General features: G+C 42.2%; 1 protein-coding gene across 1 annotated transcript in view; it reads right to left on the bottom strand.

Annotated features, from left to right (window-relative positions):
• MAPRE2 (microtubule associated protein RP/EB family member 2) overlaps positions 1-11,215 on the bottom strand; it is an 89,038-nt gene extending 77,823 nt beyond the window's left edge. The window contains exon 1 of the mRNA XM_015618296.2: positions 11,071-11,215. Coding sequence (XP_015473782.1) covers positions 11,071-11,142 — 72 coding nt within the window. The 5' untranslated portion in view covers positions 11,143-11,215. The remainder of the gene's footprint in view (positions 1-11,070) is intronic.
• Between the last annotated feature and the right edge of the window lie 10,969 nt (positions 11,216-22,184).

Raw genomic sequence — 22,184 nt, 5'->3', positions numbered from 1 at the left:
AAGTCTGTCCCACTTGGCAGTGTCAGTGCATGTATCTGTTGACTTCTACATCCAACACAGCCACCCATTTTGTGTGGTGCATGTCTGCAGTTTGCACATTGGGCTGCAGTTTGCTATTGATGCACTTCTGTATGCACTCCTGTATTATGGTTTTCTACTTTTTTTCTGCTAGTCATTATAATATCATCTTACAGGAAGCACTTGGTTTTAAAATAACTGGAGTTGATCAAGTTTCTGCTTAGTTTCATGCACTAGAATAATTTAACAGAGTTCTTTTTAATATTTCCTTATAAACAAAGTTATGCTGTGATGATGCATATTTTATAGTGAGGCAAGAAAAGCCAACACTGACTAAGGTTTCCCATTATGAAGAATTTGGCAATAATACTGCCTTGAGGCATTCCAGCCCTAACTGTTTGCTCCTTATTTATGTCTCTGGGCTGCCCTGCAGTTTTGCTAGAACTCTGAATCCCATCCGCTCTGAAGCAGAAGCAAAAAGGGATCTAATTTCAAAGTCACTCTTTCTTTTTTTTATTTTTATTTTTTTCTTTAGAAAAGTAAATCTAGGACAGTTCTCAGTTTTTACAGTACACAGCAAGGCCTCATCAGCACTTGGGATCTTGCCACCAGGAGGACAGGATCTGTTTTGCTGGCTGGCACTGCTGGCCAGAAACAGGCATAGGGAATAACTCCAAGGAGTGGGATGGAGTATCAAGCTTTGACAGCAGACACAGACTCCTGAGATATGGTCTGAAGACTGGGGGATGCACAGAGTTAAGGCAGAACACACATCAGCTTTCCCCTGTTCAATAAGGAGGGAGTAAGGGGCACATGGAAGATGGCTAGCAGCAGCTGCTCTGGTCCAGGTCAGCTCACCACCAGCCTCCAGATTTATCATTTCCTATACTCAATTTTAGGCTTCATTTTGTGGCTGGATCTTGTAGACTAATAATCAACTTAGAATGAAAATAAAGGTTCAAGGGAAAGGCATTAAAATATGCATTCAAAAGTAAAAAAAAAAAACAACAACAAAAAACCCCAAAAAACCCCGCCCATCTGTATTCTGACCTGAGCCATTTTCTGAAGTTCTTTTAAAACAGCAAATCACAAAGTTAACAGGAGGAGTCCTGATGGCATAATAATATGCTGAATTACCCAAGATGACATTCTTTGAAAACAAGCCTGCTGAACAAGCGCAGTAGGAAGTGCCCAAAGAAAACTTCCATAGGAGTGTTATGCAGTGTCTGGGGGACTCTCAAAATTGCTTCAGGGATATAAAATGTACCAGCCTCAGCACCAGGAAAACATTTAGAAGAGCAAGTTTGTTTAAAAGACAGATGTTTTAACTCAAAAAGTAACTTATGCCTGAGAAAAAGGCAAGTAGAACAGTTTGGCTGCCTGAGATTAAATGGTCTGGATCCCTCACTATTGTGGGATTCATTTTTCAGATTTCTCTTTACAGTGAGTGAAGAAAATTTAGCACATCAGAGAACATTCAGCAAAAATCCTTTAGGTGGCTAGACAGACTGGGATAAATGCTTCTACCAACCCTCTGTTTTAATCTAGTGCTCTACTATGAGCACTTTGCCTACACATTGTCTATACTTACCAACTAGTAGTCTTTGCTAAGTTACAGAATTCATTAACTTCCTTTTAAAAGTAAAAAAGTTCTCCAAAACTGTGCAAGATTCACTACCTGTGCATTTATCAGACCAGGAAAGGGGTAAGGACAGCAGGTCTGGAGAGCAAGTATTCAAATTTTTGCCCCAGGGAAGGAATGACCTTGCTGGAGACAAATTTCAGAGGAAAAAAAAAAGACCTCAGAGGTCTTGGTGGACAACACATGGAAAAATGTTCAGCAGAATGTCCTTGCAGAAAAGGAGGGCAACTCTACACCGGGCTAGGCTTGCAGATTCAGGGCAGTAATTGTACTCAGGCTTGCGAAAGTGCAGTACTTGTGTACTCTGGAGCCACAAACCAGCAATAGACACGCTGGAGCCCAGGCTACCATACCAAGATAGTTAAGGAGATGGAGTGTATGATACAGGAGAGGCTGAGAGAGTTGGGTTTTGTCCAGCCTGAACACAAGAAGGTTTAAGGTGTGTGGGGGATGTGTGACTGCAGCCCTCAGCTACTTTGGGGGAGGGTGTAGGGAAGATGGAGCCAGGATCTTCTCAAAGGCACACAGACACAGCAAGAGGCAACAGGCAAGTTTCAACAGGGAAAATCCTGATTACATGTTAGGAAAAGTGTTTTCATCATGAGAGTGGTTGAACATTGGGTCCAGTGAGGCTGGAAAATCTGAATGCTTGAGATATTCAGAATTCAAGAAGTTCCTGAGCAACTTGATCTGTTTGGGATAGCTTTGAACAGGAGTGGACAAGATTATCTCTTTCAGCCAGTATCATCCAGTGATTCCATGTAGAAGTATCATCACTGCAGGCTGCTTTTTGCCTGCTTGCCTTACCCAGGAAAAAGTGAGAGTATAAAATGCCATCTCAGCCCTTTTAACAGTTCAGGCATCTTTCTCTGCCTTAAATTGCTGAACAGAAAAAGGGGACCAACTTAAAGGTGTAAAGATAGATTCCAGTATCAGTAGTGGAAATACCAACGGTGGCAATAGATAAAGCAGCTCAAGTCTTGTAACTTGATTTTTATTTCAGTCCTTAGAAATTTAAATATCTATTATATAAATATATTTATAATAAATAATATTTAACACATAAATCTGAACCCAAAAGTTTTGTTCTTTACAACACTGGTGAAGCAGGTAAGGGTTCTTGGACTCCTGTCTTGTGTGAGTAGAATGGATTACTTGCAGTCAATTATGTATGTACAAACCTATGAAGGTTTTAAGGCTACAATTTGTAGAAATGTCCTGTGAACATCTGATTTGATAAGGTGCTCACGTGACAGCTGATGGGACATTGAAGGGTGTAGCATCACCTCATTTGTCCTGCACAGGTCATCCCAGGTGTTCACATAAACCAAAAGAAGTCTCTCATTTTTATCTAATCAATCCCAACCTTCCAGTTTTCCTAGGTGGAATGCAAGAGCCACTTTTCCACAGATCCGCAGTGTGACAACCATCCCTGTGCTCCCGTCTCTGCCGAAAGGACCATGTTAATCTTTTACACCACTTAATCAGTGGAGAAGGGTGGGCAGGGGGTCCCAGTGACATTGTCACAGCTCTGTGATCATGAAACACTGAAGGAACATGTTTTAAGCCTTCTCCAACCTGCTAAGGGGCAGATCCCCTCTAGAATCTCATGTGTTGAGTTAATCTTTCAGCCCTCCTCATCTACAAGGTGGAAGAACAGCACACTTCACACTCTTCCACAGATATTTTGACTGAAAGCAGGAGGCAATTGCTGTGCTTGGCACAGGTAACAAAGTCTGGGGATTTGATTGGGTTGGATCTCTTGGGGGAGTAGGTAATAAAATACAAGTTGCTATTTATTCATGTTTCAAAGCAGTGAGTGCTGATTTGCTTACCCTACTCAGGTGCAGTATCTCTTATGACTAAGGGAAGAGCTTCACTGAAAAATGTAACAGCTACCTATATTTTAGTAAGGACTTGCACTTGCAAAAGTGGGGGACTCCTGCCTGCAAAATGGGAAAGCTAAAATAGAACAGAAATTCAATAGAATTCACTGAAGCTTGAGGAAACTTGCATTGTGATAATGATACCACACAAGTAATTAGAACTAAAACTTCAAACCTGTGTATTTGACAAAGAGAGCACAGAACCAACTGAGCTTTTTTTGGATCTTGAGTGTATGTAGAGCTGGAAGTTTCCCCATTAAGGGAAACTCAGAAAAGCCACGAAGGGGTTTTTCAGGGCAGGACTGTGTATAAAAACTGCATACATACCTTTTACTCCTTCAGCTACAATAGCATTGCTATCTGATCACAGCTTGTGATCAGATTTTTCCTTCAACTTGAAGGAAAAATATTTCAGTCTGTGAGGTAAGGGTGAGGTAATAATAAGGTAAAATAAGCTCATTGCCTTATTTAAATACTCCAGGATGCTACACAATAAAGGTAATGGTATGGGAGGGGGTTCAAAAGATGGGCTGCTAAGCTTCAACCCCTCAAGTTAATGTTGTTTCATTCTGAAAGGATAAGCTGCATTTGAATTGTACCATATCAGAAATTTTTGGGCTGCATCACTGAGCTGCACTATTTCCTCCAAGAAGCTACAGTACAAAGCTTATATGAATTCTTGTTTTTTTGTGTTGTTCTGCAGACAAGAGCCACAGAACACAGTGAACCAGCCCACTAACATGAACACATGCATCACTTACACATTAGAAGAAAAGCTAATTAGGAGATTTTCAAGTTATTTTACAGCATAGGGTTGAATTCAAACTTCCACCACATTCTGCTCTGTGAAGTTTTACTTCAGCATGCTGTATGTAAGCACTGATTTGGAAGAGCACTAAACTAATTTAAATAGTATACACAATTTAAGTGTAAATACTTCTCTCACTGCCTTTCCCAGACACTTATGCTTTTGGTTTGCTGTCCAAACCAATCAAGAAAAGTCATCACTTAACTGAAGAAACAGCTACTTTGGATTGATTTGTCATTTACATGCACACTATTTCCCTTATAGATTTATACAATAGACAATTTTTCACATTTAGAAGACAAAGCCTTTTAGCTTAGATTAGCAAAACTAGCAGTTTTGGTGTTTGGGAGGGTTTGGTTTTGTTTGTATCCTTCTTTCATAAACCTGTCAGTACAGCAGGTTCTGTGCCGAATAACAAGCCTTACTGTTTCTTTTCAGGCACATGCAATCTGCCCTTGAGAACCCAGCCCCTGTTAAAGTTATAGATAAGCTCTCTTCAGACTGTGGCTCTTGCTGTAGCAGCAGCCTCCCAGTAGCTGTTTTTCTTTGGAATGACCAGCATGTCCTTCAGCTGAGCCTGAAAGAACAATCAGCACATCTCCTGCCTTGCATAAACTCACACTCTTTGCATCAAAGGCTCCCGAGATCACAACTATCAGATATTTTCAGGCATGACTGCTTTAGTGAAGAGTGCCAGATATAAAATACGTGTAGAAAAGGTGAACATGCATTTTGGGGCTCTAAATAAAACTTGTGAAACACAATCCTTATTTCTCAGGCATGACTCATTTAACAAAGCCCTTCTGTTTTCATCAAGATTAGTCAGCTATTGAAAGTCCCCATAACAAGATATTACTGAACTGAACATGCCCAAGGTGAATCAAGGTAGTAACTTGTGGAATAAATGAGCAGCTGCATAGTGTCTGCAGCTGAAGCATCCAGCATCAGCTGAAAGCAGGTCTGTCTCTCCCAAGCCTGTGAGCAGTTTTATGCGTGCTGGTGGTATAAGTCAAATTTTTATCCCTTTTTGGTAGTCAGATTGTTTATTAACTCACATAGCAAAAAATCCAAGACTCAACCTACTTTTTCCTCTAAGACTGATTTCCCTGCAGGGCCTGTCTCTGAGTCTGCTGCACTCTGCTGCAACTCTCTTACACCCTTCCATTCCTGGTCAAAACATGCCACACCTTCCACATGAGTCAACAGAGCAGGGCAGCATCTTCTACAGCAAGCAGGGAGGGAGCTGAGAGGAGAGCCTGGCTGTGAAAACACAGTCCATCCTTCAGCAGTGGGCAGGATGCTCAGAGAAATGCAGCCTGGGTCAAAAATATTACCAGGAGAATGCAATAGGCTGCACTTGATATTGAACAGCCAGATCAGGCAAGGTCACTTCTGGTGAAATACTTACAGGGATAAATTCCAAGTCACCCAGATAGTTAGTTAGCATACACAAGACAGCTGGAAGTCTTTACAACACTCTCAAATGACACTGTTTGGCACCTTATCAAACTAAATGCCTTTTGCCTGTCGAGAGCACAAACACATCATTTTACTTCAGCACTGTGCTGTTTTCCCTTGGCATGAAGCGTTGGTTGTGAGAAACTGCTGAATCCAAGACAAGATGTCAGGGTTCAGCTTTCCTACTCCTGTTTGATGACAAATTGATGCTGAACTTTAATTTCCAGAATATGAAAATTATCAATGTATTTGGGCATAAAAGACATGTAAAGAAAAATACAACTGAACTTGTCCCTGCTTTTACCAGGTGACATGATGCTACCCCAGTAAGTGCAGTATTTTTAATCTCAGGAACACTCCTGCTTTCCTTATTCAGTAGAGATGCTTACAACCTTTCTTGTTCGAAGTGCTGTGTGTTCTTTCCTCTGCTATTCCATGCAGGAAAACAGGATATTCAAGCCAATGTAACAGTTCTCTGACACTAAGAACTCAATAAATCCAGGAGAACAAGTTACTGTTTCTTTTCTAGTTTTTTGGTGTTTTTTTTTGTTTGTTGGTTTGGTTTTTTTAAACTGGAATAAGGCCACTGTTTTGTCAGTCCCTATCCCAGAGAAATGGCCCTGTCTGTGCTCAATACCAACAGAAAGGCATCCTGTAGCACAGCAAGAGAATCCAACTCAAAGAGGTTTTATGTTTATACTCACACAGAGAGCTATTTATTTAACTGCTGTGAGTGCACTCCATGGGGTGAGCCAGGAGTGAAACCCCTCCGTGTTCGACGTGATGCTCAAGTGGACAATGGGAGATGCCTGAGCAAAGTACTGGGCTTGTGCCAGGGACTTGGACCAAAAGGCAAACCTAACGAACTGGAAACAAACTGGAGACAGCACAAAATCCCTTAAACTTCAGAACTCACAAAATTAGACAACTAGGAAAGATAGGAGGATACCTGTACCCTCCTGCACAGGATATATAGGGCATGGAAGGTATACATTTTTAAGGAGCTTTAATCTCACCTTCCAGATTTCTCTCCTGTTGGTGGCTTTTTTTTCCTCACATTTATTTTTATGTTCTAATAAAACCAGTTTTATGGGCTGGAAGCCCCTAACACCTCACTTATTCTCATTTAAAAGAGAGTGTGATTCCCCCATGAAGCTCAGACCCTGCTGCAGCACCCTGCAAGCACACAGGCTGATATCCAGCTCCCACAGGTTACTCCTGAGTGGGCTCTCCAGCACCTTCCAGGATCAGCCCATATGCTTATGGCAATTAATAAAGCAGAAGTGCCTTTCAGTTTTACCACAGACATAATTCTGAACAAAATCTTTACTTGCAATTTGAAGTTTTAACAGTTTCATCAAGAAAAAAGCACATATAAACACCACAGTGTACAGCAGGACATATACAGGAAACTCAGAGTGCCTACATCCTGTACCACCAATCCATTTAGTGGATTTAAATGGGTACAGTTAGACTACCACAGAACAGACACACTTTATTTATGATTTATTATGTATCACTGAAACCAATAAAACCTGAAATAAGACCTTCACCATCATAAATCAGAAGGCAGCACTTCAAATTTCTTGCAGCAGCACACAGTGAATGCTGCCACAAAGCATCATCAATCCCTCTGTGCCACATTGTTTTAATGGACAGAACTGTACCAGTAGCTGTGTGTTCCTTTCAAAGGGAGACCAGAGATATCACTGCCATCCGTCAGACAAACGTTTCTTGTTGGGCTGTTCCACAGCTACAGAATAAGTTCCCTGTCATCTGATAAGCCCATCCTAGGATTTCTCTATATGGTTTTCTACCATGATCACATGTTGCCATAGCCCCTGCATCCCAATGGAAGATTTTTGCTGCAGCAGAGAAAATACATCATCCTAAAGCCATACACAGGATACTGAGCACATCCTTTACCTGATGTAGCCTTCAAGTGTTTTAAAAACACACCTCAAAAACATTGTTTCAGGCCAAATGACATCTTTCCCAGTTTATCATTTAGATCCCAGTTATCTAAGGAGAGCTTTTATTGTATACCACATCCTTTGCAACTCCCCTTCCAGCTTACACAAAGGAGTTGAATTTCAATCTTCCTTGTGTTGGAAACTGTTGCCTATATACATGACTGTCAGGTGGACAAAAACTGAAAAATTACAAGTCTACAAGATTTACTGTTTAAACTCAGAAAGTTGGTTTGACTTAAACTAAACTAGGGCAACAAAAGCCATCTGTCTCTGTCCTCTGACAGCACTGCCGTGAGAAAAAATACATTGTTTAAGGACATCAAATAATGTTAAAGAAACTGCAGTTATTTTAAGAGCTGCAGAGCATTCTTATTAAAGGATCTCACAATCTAAATAAATGACAGTTGAACAGAAGAATCCATAAAGCAGTAAGGCATCCAGCTGAGCAGGGTCAGCTTGGGTCTTCTCAGCAGTACAGGTAAAATGGACTTTGGACGGCCCAGGAATGTAGAGAAAAGCGCATTTCTGTTTTCATCCAAGAGTCAGAAAACTCCCTTTATTGGTGGTAGTGGGAGAGATGACTGCAATGCCAGCAAGGTTTAAAGGCTGGGCTCAGACGTGGAAGCTGCTGTTGTGAGAGAGCCTCTCCCACTGCCCTCCCCATCCTGCTGGCAACCAAGAGTCCTCCCTTGGGACCCTCTGAAGCCACCCACCCCAGACTCTTCTCCACAACCACCCCTGCACCCATCCCAGCTGAACCCACAAGCCACCCCACATCCCTCCTCCAGTCTGGCTCTGAACACACTGGTGTCACCATGCATGAATTGAGGAGGAGAATCCCCAGCCAGATTCAGTTTTAGCATCCACATATATATGCTCAATTTTCTGCTTAAGTCTTCTGATATCAGAAGTTTTGAAATGCAAAAGGACCAATGGAATACCATGTCAAGGTAATTCTACTGCCAGTGTCAGTCTTCATACACTGCCTCAAAGAAAGCTACAAGGAAGTTACGAGAGATCACCATGGGCCATCTGTCTCTTCATTACTCAGCTTGCCACCAAGAAGTCTTCCTACATTTGCTACGTAAGTGGCTCCAAAAGTCAAATCAGAAAAGGAAGGTGGCACCCAAAGGCTTGTAGTTTAGCCACTCAAAAGTAACCTTTTGAAGATTTATCTAAAGTTATCAAATAAAATAAGTAATCTGCCACAGGACAGTCAGTGACACTTGAGTCCTTTGTGTTGAATAGCAGGTATCAGAATTATGCTAGATAACTATTCCACAATTATTACTTTCCAAGTCACTTTAATCCCCACTTGGGGGAGTGACCAAATTTACAAAGATACTAAGCTATGCAATGATGTCAAAAAGTAACTCTGCATTGCCCACTTGAAAAAACTTCAATTTTCTCCCTGACCCAGAAAACCCATCCAAAATCATCCAAGAGCAGAGACACACAACACTCTCTGCCAGTACTGACAATATTTTCCTCCTCCTTCAACTCTCCAATCTACTGTACCAGTACAGCAAGAGATATCAGCAAATATTTTTTAACCGTTTAATTGACATAACTTACTTAAAATAAATGCAATGCACTTAAAAATAGCTATGAGCAATGTAACTGCAGCATGCCAGCTTCCCGGAAGAATGGCAGTGGATAAAGCCAAGAGCCTGGCCTTGCAGGAGATGCTATGCTGTCAAACAAGGCTCTTCTCACCACAATCCAGCACAGCCACAATATGCTACATATCAGTGAAAACATATGGTAGGAAGCAGAAATGACCACACTGCTCAAGTTAAGCGTCCTACAAGTTTAACATTAACAGCAGAAGCTCCAAAGAAATGCCACAGCATTATCAAGGTGAAAAATGTGTCTATTCAAATGTAAGATGCATTTATTTTCTCATGGCTACTAATCACACAAAGTCAAAATGCTGTGACAGTCTCTCCAGCTTGCATCATGACATTTTGCCCAAGAGGCCATCAATCAGCTTTTGCCAATACATTAATCCACAGTTTTGCTTACAGTTTGAAGAAAAGAGCCCATCAAGAGCACCAGTTTTGTGGAAAACTTTACTCTGGTTATTTCTGTAGCCCATGGTAGTTATTCTAGAATGTGCTCAGAATAATGGTAGACTAGTGACCCTCAAATATTCCCATATTCATGATGCAATTAGTAACAAAAAATATTAGTGACTTCCACTCCTATATTGAAGGCTTATAAAAGAAAACTTTATTCTCTTCTCTGACCTAGTTATGTACAGATAAAGTATTTGGAGAAGAAAGTTAAGACACTTGTATCTGGTTGCATATTAAGTTTTCAAAGAAGTCCATCCACACTTCCTTCCAGTTTCCCAGAAGTCTGAAAGGAGTTCCTAAAAGGAACTTTAAGGTTTAAGGTAAATCTTTAAGGTTTATCCCCCTCTCTCCAATTCCTCACAGTTCTACTTTACCATCCCACCAGCAATAAACCCAGAGTTAGGTAAACAGAGAGGTATTTTTTATGCTGACCAGTGTTCTTGCCACATCCATGCTACATACCCTGCATTGTTGTGATCACTTTTTAATACACTGCATTTGACTTCAGTAGAAGGCTATGAAAAATTTCACCCAGACATATTGTAAACTGATATAGACCTGTCCTCAGAATTATTGCACCAACATGAACACCTGTGTTCAAGAGCAAAAATTTATAAAAAAATGTATAAATGTATAAAATTTATAACACCTGATCTCATGGAGGGACATCCACTGTCACTCACGAGGCCTCTGCTGAAGAGAGGAACCCATAAGCAATCCTGTGCATGTATATATAAGGAAACTGATACAGTAGAAACCAAAAATTATAGCAGGATTTTTGGGTGTATCAAAGAGTCATGACTAAGCCACAGCAATTGTGCAATAAACCATAGCATATCTTTTATTTGTCTGCTTGAGAAGTTAATATGGGTATGACTGACAAACAGCAGTACAATTACAACAGCCACATTAACCTCAGTGTTGTGGCCAGGTGGTGCAAATTAACCCTCAAAGTCATCAGTCTTGAAAGCATAACTACCCGATGACAAGGGACAACCCCTCCAGGTTTGGGGATGCTTTTTTAAGGCTGCTTTTTCTCCATTGGACTTAGTGATAGAGGACTACGAAGCCATAGAGAACAAATGTTCAATCACAAATGGCAGAGAAAACATAGACCTTTGAAATGACAGTAATACTCCATTCTCTGACAGAGAAATATTAGGTATAAAAAGGGAATTAATGTAGTAAAGCAGACTCCATGACTTACCTTGCCTTGATGTCTCAAAGGTTCATTTAGAGGAGTAGTGCCAGTACAGGAACCTTTAAGAAGCCTTGACATGGTAGGATTAGTATTATTTTTTAAGATAAAAAACAGTTAAATGGAACTGCCTGTTGCCATAGACTGGTAGAAAGGAGCTTCTCTTAGATAACCTCCCTTTATAAACCTCACCGTGGGTGTGGCTAAATGACTAGCTCCACCTTTCATCCTATTTAGAAACCCTACAAAAAAAAAAAAAAAAAGAAAAAACTTCTCTGAAGCAATACAATAGTTTTATCAACTAGTCATGTGCTGTTTTGGGGTTGTTGTTTTTTTTTCTTTTAAGTAGGTAACTAGCTGACAGTTTCACAAGCTGATGGGGAAAATGTAGACAAAATTAAATTTGTGTCCCATATTCGCGGTTCCTGCAACATGAACTGCAAACATGTGGTGGGTGAACTTGCTCAGTTGCTTGCTTTTTAAAAGCAGTGTTGTAACAACCTGAAGGAAGTCTATCAGCTTTGAGTGTTTATTGGTATTAGAGATGCATTATATTAAAAAGCAGCATATATATCTATGAACTTGCAGCAATTTCCCAGAAGCCTGGAAAGAGCTCCTAAAAAAGTACTTTTAAAGTTCACCCCCCTCTCTCCAATTCCTCACAGTTCTGCATTACCATCACACCAGCAATAAACCCAGAGCTAGGCAAACAGTGTAATGAGAGAGGTATTTTTTATGCTGACCAGTGTCAAGCAGCAATTTCCAATTTCATCACCTGAAGCCTACACCACCAGTGAAGGCTCTTGTTTTCATCACTTACTGAATGAAGATGATGCAACATCAAAACCCTTTGCATGACTCATTGAATCACACATATGCCTTCATTATGGAGGGACCACCAGTAAAAATTAGAATCTGTTCTTTTGTCCTCTAAGTACTATATATTTTAAAATTCCTTAACTTCCTTATCTCTCAAGGCCTACTTCAAGAGCATGGAGTGATGGATTAGGATGTTGCCACTAAGGCAATATTGCCTGCAGAGTTTTATATTGCCTTGGTGTGCAACACAAATGCATCTAGGAGGCTACACTCTTGTATCTTAATTTTTTGTACTATCCCAGCTGGTAGTTTTTTGTATTCAAGGGTACAAGTATGAGGAACTATAAACACCAGGTGTAAATTTGGGGTTTATTTTTCACTGACTAGTCGAGGTTACCCTGCACTCCTGGAGGAGGCTGGGTGTGAAATTAGAGTTCTTGAGGTGTTTGGCAGGAGTTCAGCTATGCTTCTATCATCTGGGTTTGCTTTCAAGGGAGCGATTAGGAAATTATGTTCTTGTTAACAAGATCTGCGCAAGTAAAGACTATTATACCCAACATTTCCTGTATTACAGCTGAAGTGATTGTTCCATCTTGATACAAAGAGCAGAGGTATTTTCTTGAGAATTAGTGACTTGGGCCGAATCTTAACTTTAAAGAGTATTACAAGAAGAAGGTTCATCCCTTTTTACAGGCCATTTATGCTCAAAAATGCTAAATACTTTAAATATATATATATATATATATTCATGTGGAACTTTTTCTTCAATATTAGACGTTCCCAGATGTCAGATGAAGGAAGAAAGCCATTTTTATTGCAACAAGAAATGTTGCATAATAAACTATAGCATTCACTTTTCATTGCTTTTGTACTTCTGCAGGCAGGATAAAGCATCTTTGACTTTAAAATCCATATTTAAAGGACAGAGATACCTATGTCTCTTGCTGTGGCTGGAAGTCTGTAATCTCATGTTCTTCTCTATGTGAATAAAAAAATTCTGCAGCATTATCCAAGGCTAATAAAACAGTTTCACTCCTTAGAGGAAGTCTGATGATTCTGAGGAAAGTTTTGAGCAAGTTCACAAATTAAACATAGCATGCAAGAGAAAAGAAAGCAGTTTAATTGAAATGCACAGTTGTGAGAAATTGAGAGAAGCTAATTTTCCTTCCTATCTGTGAGGTCCACTAGCACAGGTGCTCACTCTGGGCCAGCTTCCTCTCTTTCCACTTCAGCAATGACTGACTAAACAGTCAGTTCTGACATTCTTGACTGAGTTATCACTTTTGGATTGATGTTCCCAGACAAAATGGGGGAAATCCAGAGATGTGGCTGAAAGGAGAAGGAATTTCACAGATGAATAAGACCAGAAATCAGGATAGGAGTACTAGCATGTTGTGCTCAGTGAAGTTCACACTGTACAGATGCACCTCCACACTGGAACCATGCTCTGTTTAGAAGTACAGCACTGAGAAGATACCAGATATGATGCTTTAATTGCCAAAGGACTTAGTGTTTCAGCTGGTAGTACCTATATCCCAGTACTGAAACAGTGAAATAGACTCTTATAGTCTCACCTGCAGTAGCTATCAAATAAAATCATATATATAAAACATATAAAATTCTCCGTACCTGGGATTCATTCCTAACAATCACCATGCATGGAAAAAAAAAGTCTGAAGCTTTATTTTCTGAGTATGACCAACAACTCTTACAAAGATGATGGCACTGCCTGCCAGAACAACTTTATTACTATCCTAATGGCGAACACAGCATTATGGAGCTGTAAGTGTAATCACACTTTTTACCACTATATCCAGAAGAAATTGCTAAAACTTAGTTGACCAGATCATATTTTAGCATCCAAAAGCAGGAGAGGTGAGTACATGCCTGCATGCAAGGGGCTGGTAGGTTGGTCTTTACTGTGGAGACACTTCAGATGTACTGATAATGTCACTTGCTATTGCCAGCTGCTTCCAGGCATGCAAAGGCCAGCCTTAAAAACACATTTGCTTTCCTGAGCAAGAACAGTTACAAGACCTCCTCTAAATCTGCCTGTACTTAGGGAGGAAGAAATGTTTTAAAGCACAGAATGAATCTGCCTACTGACATTTCATGTTCAGGGGAAAACTTATGACTGAGTTTTAGTCCTGATTTGTTTCATAGTCCCCTCCCCCTTCATGGTCCCCCTAGATCAAAAGCTCTTGGTTTAATAAAGCAGCATGTTCAACCTCTGAGTGCAGAGGCTGCTTCTCATTCCTCTTGGTCAAGTACAGCATTTTCTGGCTCTGCTGCACAGCTGGGCTAAGGCTAACCTGAGGTACCCCTTTCCTACTGAACCCAGCCTGGGAAACGAGAGAGATGTCAAACAGCAACCAAGGCTCTGCCTGGTAAAAGGTGGGGTTCAGGTGCACAGCAGCCAGAGTGGGGAATCTCTGGGGCACAGTCAGTGTGTTTGCTGTTGGCCCAAGACCACCCAGGAATGGGGGCTTAGAACTTTAATGGTGCTTTCCACCCCAAACCATTCTATGATCTCTTCTATGCTACTACAAAAAATGGGGGATCCTTTCAGGCAAAGGCCAGAGGAAGTTAAAAAGCAAACTGACAGAATAGAATTACTGCCAATTTTGTGGTGAAGTCAGGACGCAGCTCAGGGGAAGAGACACATCATAGATAAAGAATGTAAAAAATCTCATAAGATCATCTTGTAAGATGAGAAAGAAAGGGGCACTCCACAGGAGCAGCCTGAGAGCAGCAGTACGTGGATGCAGGGTTCTTTCCAGGCACAAAACCAACTACCCTGAAGTGGCTGGAAGCCCAGATCTTTTGTTTTCTTAACAAAGTTTCTTGACATCATCTGGAATTATTTAATCTGCACTTCAAAGGTCTTCCAAGAGACAGCCTACCTAGAGCTGCTGTTCAAAACTTCGCCAAATGCAGTTTTCCAGTGACATTCCTCAGACTGGTTTCAGCTGCACCTCACAACCCCTTCTTCCACAGAAATGTATATTCCTAGAAAATTTATGGGGCTTGCTAATGAGACAAAGATATTCACAACCAATTGCCAATATCTAGTCTCTTGTACCTCTAAATTTCCTGCTTTTTTTTTTTTTGATAACATTTCCCCTTATTATTATGATTAACACCAAAATTCATGAGGGAATTAAAGGGTTAATGGAGTTGAAAGGAGTAGCACTGACAATAAAAAGTTACTGCAATTAATAATGTCTGAGAACTTGAGCTGCAAGAAAAAGATGCAAAAGCTAGCAGAAAAGCACTAAATTAACAGCTTTAAGTATTAGTCTGTTCATGTTGTGCATGTTATTTGTGTCTGTGGATTTAAATACCCAATTGTTTGGCAATCATTTAGCTCTATAGCACACCTGCAGACTAACCTGTTGAAGTAGAACAGAGCTGCATGAGCAGGATATCCTACCCTGACTTTTTGCAACTCCAGGGAAACCCCAAAGCACACAAAACTGGGGAGCATCAAATGCCAAGGAAACTCTTTGCTCCATTGGTGCAGTCTGGTAGTTGGACTTTAAGCAGTGAAAAGTGGTAAGGCAGGATTTCTCTGCTGCCTCTGTGATTAGCTTAATTACAAACAGAAGTCCCCTGTCCTCTTTGTGTATGGGTCTATTAATACCAGCTATGTGCTCATGCCATCTGCCAAGGAGCCACTTCCAACTTTACAAAGCACAGCAGACAATACTTACAGGTGCTTGGAAATGTGTTTATTTGGCCATTAAATCCACCAAACTTAAACACTGCTGAACAGTATTTGCACTTGCAGGTACTCCTGCAAGACAGTGTCTTCTGAACTAATATCAGACATGAAGAATTCTGGACTCTGATGGAAATCCAGAGAGGTATTCATCTATTGCTTCCATTTTGCATCTTAGTCTGTGTTTTTGTGTCTGGCTCACAAATATTCTTGGATTCAGAACTGTAAGGGATGCCACGTTCTCAGCAGAGATGAGTCATGAGATCCAAGGTTAGTTTCAAGTGCCACATTGCAAAGAAGCTTCAAGAATGAGTGTTTCTACTCAGTCTGAATATAGTAAAGCCAAACAAAACACATTATTTTCTTTTGATAAAATGTAGCACACTTTACTTGTGGTGTCATTCAAACTCTCTGAAGAGATTGTTACTAGTCAGTATTCAATCCAGGATTAACTGAGGCATAAAATGGTTACCAGATCAAAGCCTACTTTAATAAAACTCCTCTATAAGGAGCAGCCTGAGAAGATATTCAGCCATTTCACATGTTGTACAAACTAACCACACAGAGAGATAAGAGACACATTTGCCCTGTGGACTTTAATGATTCTATAAAGATTTACTAGATTAAACAACTTAGGCATCTGAAGCTTATAGCTGATAGACCTGTATTGTTATATCCTTTTCACCTGTCAAATTTATGCAGGATTTGTATTTTCTGACAACTTGGTATATTTATGTGGTTTGGCATTGGTAATTAGACCAACCTGAAAGTTTTTCATTTATGTGTATGGTAGATTATCCAGTGTTAGGACCCTACTAATTCTATCATTTAAGGAAAAGAGTAAATAGTGTACTCAATATCTGAAATTGCCCTGCTGAAGAAATGCTGCTGAGTTCCTCCCAGAAGGGGGAAAAGTAACATGGTGAGCCATTCTCAGAAGAGACCGGGTTAAAGATTAAGCTCCTACTAAGAGAGCCATTCCTGAATTTAAAAGAGGACAAATTTGACATCTGGGACTTTTAAAGGCTCAGGGGAATGAAGCTGGTTGACTGTAAAACTCTTCAGCACAAGAGACAAGAGTTTCTGGGACTGAGGAGGCATTCAGCTAAGATCACTGAGGCTCTTCCCCCAAATTTTGACATGTTTTCATCTTCTCTACTGCATCTTCTCTACTTCCTCTCCACTACCATTGGGCATCTCTTTGGACCACTGTGAAGAACTGTCCCCTCTTTAGGGCAGCATTTGCTGATCATATTTGAGCATACTTGCCCCGCCTGAAGCCGTTCTCTTCAGAGCTGCCCCTCTCAGCTATAGGGGCTCTGTTAGCAGGATTGCTTTCCCTCGGTCCTTTTAAAACACTTTTTGGTTATGGCCATAATATAAATAGCACAGGGCAGCCCTGCTGCTGACACTGGGCACTGCTCCCAGAACAGGTCTGTGCCTTAATCCTGCCTGTCCTGCGACTGCGCTCTGGGGCTGTGCTCCAGCTCATCGGGGACAAACACAACATGAAACTGTTCTGAGATCAAATTAAATCATCATATGATAAACGCTTCCCCTGACAACTTCCCTAGAACATTCTTGTTTTTGGGATCCTTTCCCTGCAGTTCAGGTTTTGCATTCTCCTCTTCCCGCTCCTGAACCCTGCTGCCAGCACACTTTCCTGTCATCTGACTTTCCCAAATGCAGAAGACAAATCACTGCTTCTTCCTTACAGTCAGTGAAATGTCTTCTCAAGCCCCTTGAGAACCACACCTTGCCTGAAGCTCTTTCCCCACCTTTCCTGCAGGCAGAGTAAACTCTCCTGCTGCCCGAGAGCACCCACTGCTCTGCCAGAGTTCAGGTCCACTGCCCAGAGACAGACGTAGTGGAGGCTGTCAGCAGGGAGGATCTGCAGAAGCCATACAGGGAATTGCCCACATCCCTTCACTTTTCCACCAGTGACAAATCAAGCCCCACAGAAACTGCAAGGATTTCACATTAGCAGCTGTAGCTTTGCTGAGAGGAGATGGGCCAAAACACTGGCTTTTATATACACACACACATGTACCTGTACCTGCAGTAAAAGAACTTATATACATAAAAGTGCTGAAAGCCTCAGGATCTCACTTAAACCTCACCCAACACCACCACGTGTGCCATCAAGACAGAGTTGTTTTTTGGACCCCCAGTGACTCAGAGCAATGCTGCCAACATGCTCCCACAGGGACTCTGCAAAAGCTGCAGTTCCCCCTCCCATGCCTTATGCCAACATCTGCCCAGCCCAGCTCGGTCTGACACAACCACTTGCAGTTTTTAACATGATATAGTATCACTCTCCAGAGCTGCCTGAGGGAAAAATGCATTCCACTCACCTAATTGCATTAGTCTAATGTTTCTCCCTCTTTTGGAATTAAGCTATTTAAAAAATAAAACTTGACTGTATTAAGGTTTCTGTGTTGCAAGGCTTAAGGGAAAAAGGATCAGGATAAAAGCTATTCTAAAGTAAATTTGAATTACATGTTTCAGCCAAAATGTTAGTAATTTTGAAAGTCCCAAATTTGTTTTTCAATTATTAAGTGCCTCTGTTGGGTAGGACAGAGTTCTTTTTTTTCTTAGTAGCTGGTACTGTGCTCTGTATTTTGGATTTAGTATGAGAATAATGTTGATAACACACGGATGTATTGGCTATTCCTAAGAAGTGCTTACCCTAAGCCAAGGACTTTTCAGTGTCTCTTACTCTGCAAGTGAGGAGCCACAGAAGAATCCAGGAGGGTGCACAACGAGGAGAGCACATTAAATATTAGTGGTATGTTATTATTACTATATTTTGTTTCAAACCTTAAATTGTTCTTAACCAGTCAGGCGTACTTTTCCTTTCCAGTCCGCTGCGGGGGCGGGGAGCGAGCTGCTGCATGGTACTTAATTGCCAGCTGGGGTTAAACCACAATAATAAATTACTGTGGTCATCCATTTGGGAGGGTGGGTGTGCTGTGGTGGAAGGGATATAATTTGTTTTTTAACTCCCCCTAATATTTCACTGGCATTTAGAAGAATGTTCAAAAATAATACAGAAAAATACCAGATAGCCAGATGACAAATAGCTGAGAATACTTGGACTTGCAAGAGCTGAAAGAAACCTGATTTGAGAGTTCTGTCATCAGAGAGGGGCCTTAAATTTAGAATATCAGACTAAATCAGATAAAGGCCATTACAAACAAAATCACAAGGCTGAAATAACTATCCCTGCCCAAGACTACCAGCCATCACCACCAATGCACAGGTTATTTCCAATGCACTTTAGACAGACTTTATGCCCTCCCAAGTGAATGATGCCTACTGCCCTTGTGGACAGGGAGCTTCTCCTCCCTGAGAAGCAATAACGATGACACAAGAGAGCCTTTAGCTTCTCAGAGGAAGGGGCATTCTATAGGAGGACTTAACCTTCAAGAATCACAGAATCACAAAATTACAGGATGGGCAAGGCTGGAAAACCACCACCGTGGCCATCTGATCCTGGAGCCATCAACCTCCCTGCTCAAGCAAGGCCATTCTAAAACACACAGCACTGTATTTCATCCAGTTCTTGAGTCAATCTCTCCTGTGAGGGAGACACCACAACCTGTCTGAGCAATCTGTCCCAGAGCTCGGTCACTGCAGAGGGGTTCTTCTTGTGTTCAGGTGGCACTTCCTGTGCATCAGTTTCTGCCCGTTGCCTCTTGTCCTGTTGCTTGACACCACGGAGAAGAGCCTGGCCCCATCCTCTTGGCACTCTTCCATCAGATACTTACAGACATTGATGAGGTCCCCTCTCAGACATCTCTTCTCATGGCCCAGCTCCCTCAACCTTTCCTCATCAGAGAGATGCTTCAGCCTCTTAATCATCTTCATAGCCCTCTGCTGAACCAGCTCCAGGAGCTCCAGGTACCCAAACAGGTACCTGGTAAGTGGCCAAATGCCAAAAGTTTTAAATAAGCAGAAGATACCACCAAATGATCAAACCTGACCACCAGGCATTCTGATACAGCCTGACAGGACAATTAGCCAAGTTATACCATCCTCCCTCCTGTGGCACATCTCACAAAGTAAAGTCATAGAAAAATATCCCTATTTTCCTGTCTTTGAAATATCTCCATAAGGCATACGTGTCTCATACACACCAAGGCTGCAGGACGTTGACTGCCCCACCCACTGCTGTCCCTGACCTTTTTCTTTCTCAATAAGCTGATATTTTTTCCTTGGGAAACTGAAGTAGCTCATGGATTTGTTAGGCTAAGTTTGAGGCAGACTGAAACAAACGATATTTATCTCCAGGCAAAGTCAAATTCATCAATTACTAATCATTTCTGAAGCCCTTGGTTGAATCTAAATAGATTTTATGGCATCTCAGTCAACTTTCCCTACTAAGGACAGTATGAAACTTCACTATTGAAGCAGTACCATAAATTTTCAGTGTTTTTGGAAAGATGGAGAGTCTCCAGTAACTCAAACCTTCACCTGCAGGATAAGGCAGTAGGTGAGTTAAGGGGTCATAACCCTCCTGCCTTTGACTTTGGGAATGATTTTCACTGCAAGAGCTTCACTAACAAGAAGCCATTCAATCTCAGCAGTGGCTGCTGACAAACCCTGTGTGAGACAAAGACAGTTTGTGCTCTCTATTTTTTTCTCACTCATTGGGTAAAGGACCATCCTGCACATCCAGTTGTGCGGGTAAAGACATAAGCAAGGATTAAAGGAGGGGTCCCTGTACCTCAGAGAAAAGACATAAAGTAAGGTTGTATATGCCAAGGATTTGGAGAGCATTCAGCTCCTGACCTGGGCATCCTGATATGACAGTGTGTACAGCTGCTCATACAGCTGGTGAATAACAAGTACCTCAACATGCCCTCGAGATGATACTTCTAAATACTTAGCTCTTCACTGCAGCAGTCAGAAGCCTGACTAGATTCACTCTGCAATAGTGTTCCTGTAGAAGTCTTTACATGGTTCATTTGACTTTTAAAAGAGATTGTCTTTTGAAGAGCAAGTGCAACTTACCAAAATAACCTTTGAGCTGCACGAGGCTTTGTTTGAAATACTACTCTGCTATTCCACTTCTCAAATGTCATCTCAGTCTCAGTGTTTATCTTCTCTTAAAACATAGCAAAATTGTCACAGTATTTCTTGTAAAAAGTTTTCAACTTCTTTACAGCTTTAGATTTCTTGCTGTGTTACGAGCTATGAGTTATCAGCCCCAATTAATTTGCTATACAGTTTGGGGCCACAGATAAAAAGCAACTATCCCTTTGGGAAGCAAGTACAAACAGGACTATAACTCACCACAGAAAGCAGCAGAGGGTTGCTCATTTGAACTATCAGAAGAAGCTGTTTAAAATTAAAAACTGGTAATAATGGGGGTGGGGGGATGCTCAGTTTTTGCACAACCTCACTCACTTGTGCCACTTCTGCATGGGAAGCTTGTAGCTTCAGGTAATGTTTATATCTGCCCATAGTGCTGCATCCTTCCTCTCAGGAGCTGTCACCTTTGGTCGGTGGATGCGGCATGCTGAATCATCAGGCTTTTAAGTGCTTTCCCTGGAATAGGATTTATTTATCACAAAGCTTTGCTACCATGCAGAACACTGAAGGAAAGCTCTGTTACCAGAAGTTCTTTTGGATGCTTGCAGCTCAGCAGGGGCATGCAAACTGGTTATATACCGAATGATTTTAAATTCATGAACACAGCGCACCGCAGAGCCAGCCAACAACTCTTCTGCTTCCCAACTATTCACAGCAACAAAACAAACACACAAACACGCTTCTCGGTCCATTGGGCAGCTAAATACTAATTATTCTTTAAGTGATGCAACTCAGCATAATACTCCTGGGATTTTTCTGACTTCACTGCCACAGGATAGCGGACTCGGTTCGAGTCAGGAGACTGTTTTAGCGCCGTCACAGCGCTGAAATTTCACTTCCTTTTTTTTTTTTTTTTCTTTTTTTTTTTAAGAACACTAAGCTCTTCTCTCCTTTCCCAAAGTACTTTCGTCCCCACAGGCAGCGGGTGAATCAGAGTGCCGGCCATCACCGCCCTCCGCCCCGAGCTGCCCACGGGTGAAGGGATCGCGCCCGTCCCGTCCCGTCGCGCCGCCCTGGGCGCACAAAGCCAAAGCCAAAGCCGCCCCCGCCCCGCCAGAGTCCCCCGGTGGCGGGGCCCCTCCCGCTGCCAGCGTGGCACAGCCCCGGCTCCTGCCTCACCTGCTCCGCTCCCCGCCCGCAGCAGCGCCTCTTTTCCTTTCTCCCGCCCGCCCCGCTGACAGCCCGGCTTTGTCCGCCCGCCCTCTCCGCTCCGCTCCGCCCCGGGCGGGAGGTGCCGCGGGAGCAGCCCCGGCACCGTGCCCTTCTTCCCTGCCCCGGCACCGTGCCCTTCTTCCCTGCCCCGGCACCGTGCCCTCCTTCCCTGCCCCGGGACCGTGCCCTTCTTCCCTGCCCCGGGCCCGTGCCCTCCTTCCCAGCCCCGGCACCGTGCCCTTCTTCCCTGCCCCGGCACCGTGCCCTTCTTCCCTGCCCCGGGCCCGTGCCCTCCTTCCCAGCCCCGGCACCGTGCCCTTCTTCCCTGCCCCGG

The sequence above is a fragment of the Parus major genome, chromosome 2 (genome assembly GCF_001522545.3).
Source record: "Parus major isolate Abel chromosome 2, Parus_major1.1, whole genome shotgun sequence".
NCBI classification, from domain to species: Eukaryota; Metazoa; Chordata; class Aves; order Passeriformes; family Paridae; genus Parus; species Parus major.
This window is presented reverse-complemented; position numbering and strand designations above follow the sequence as displayed.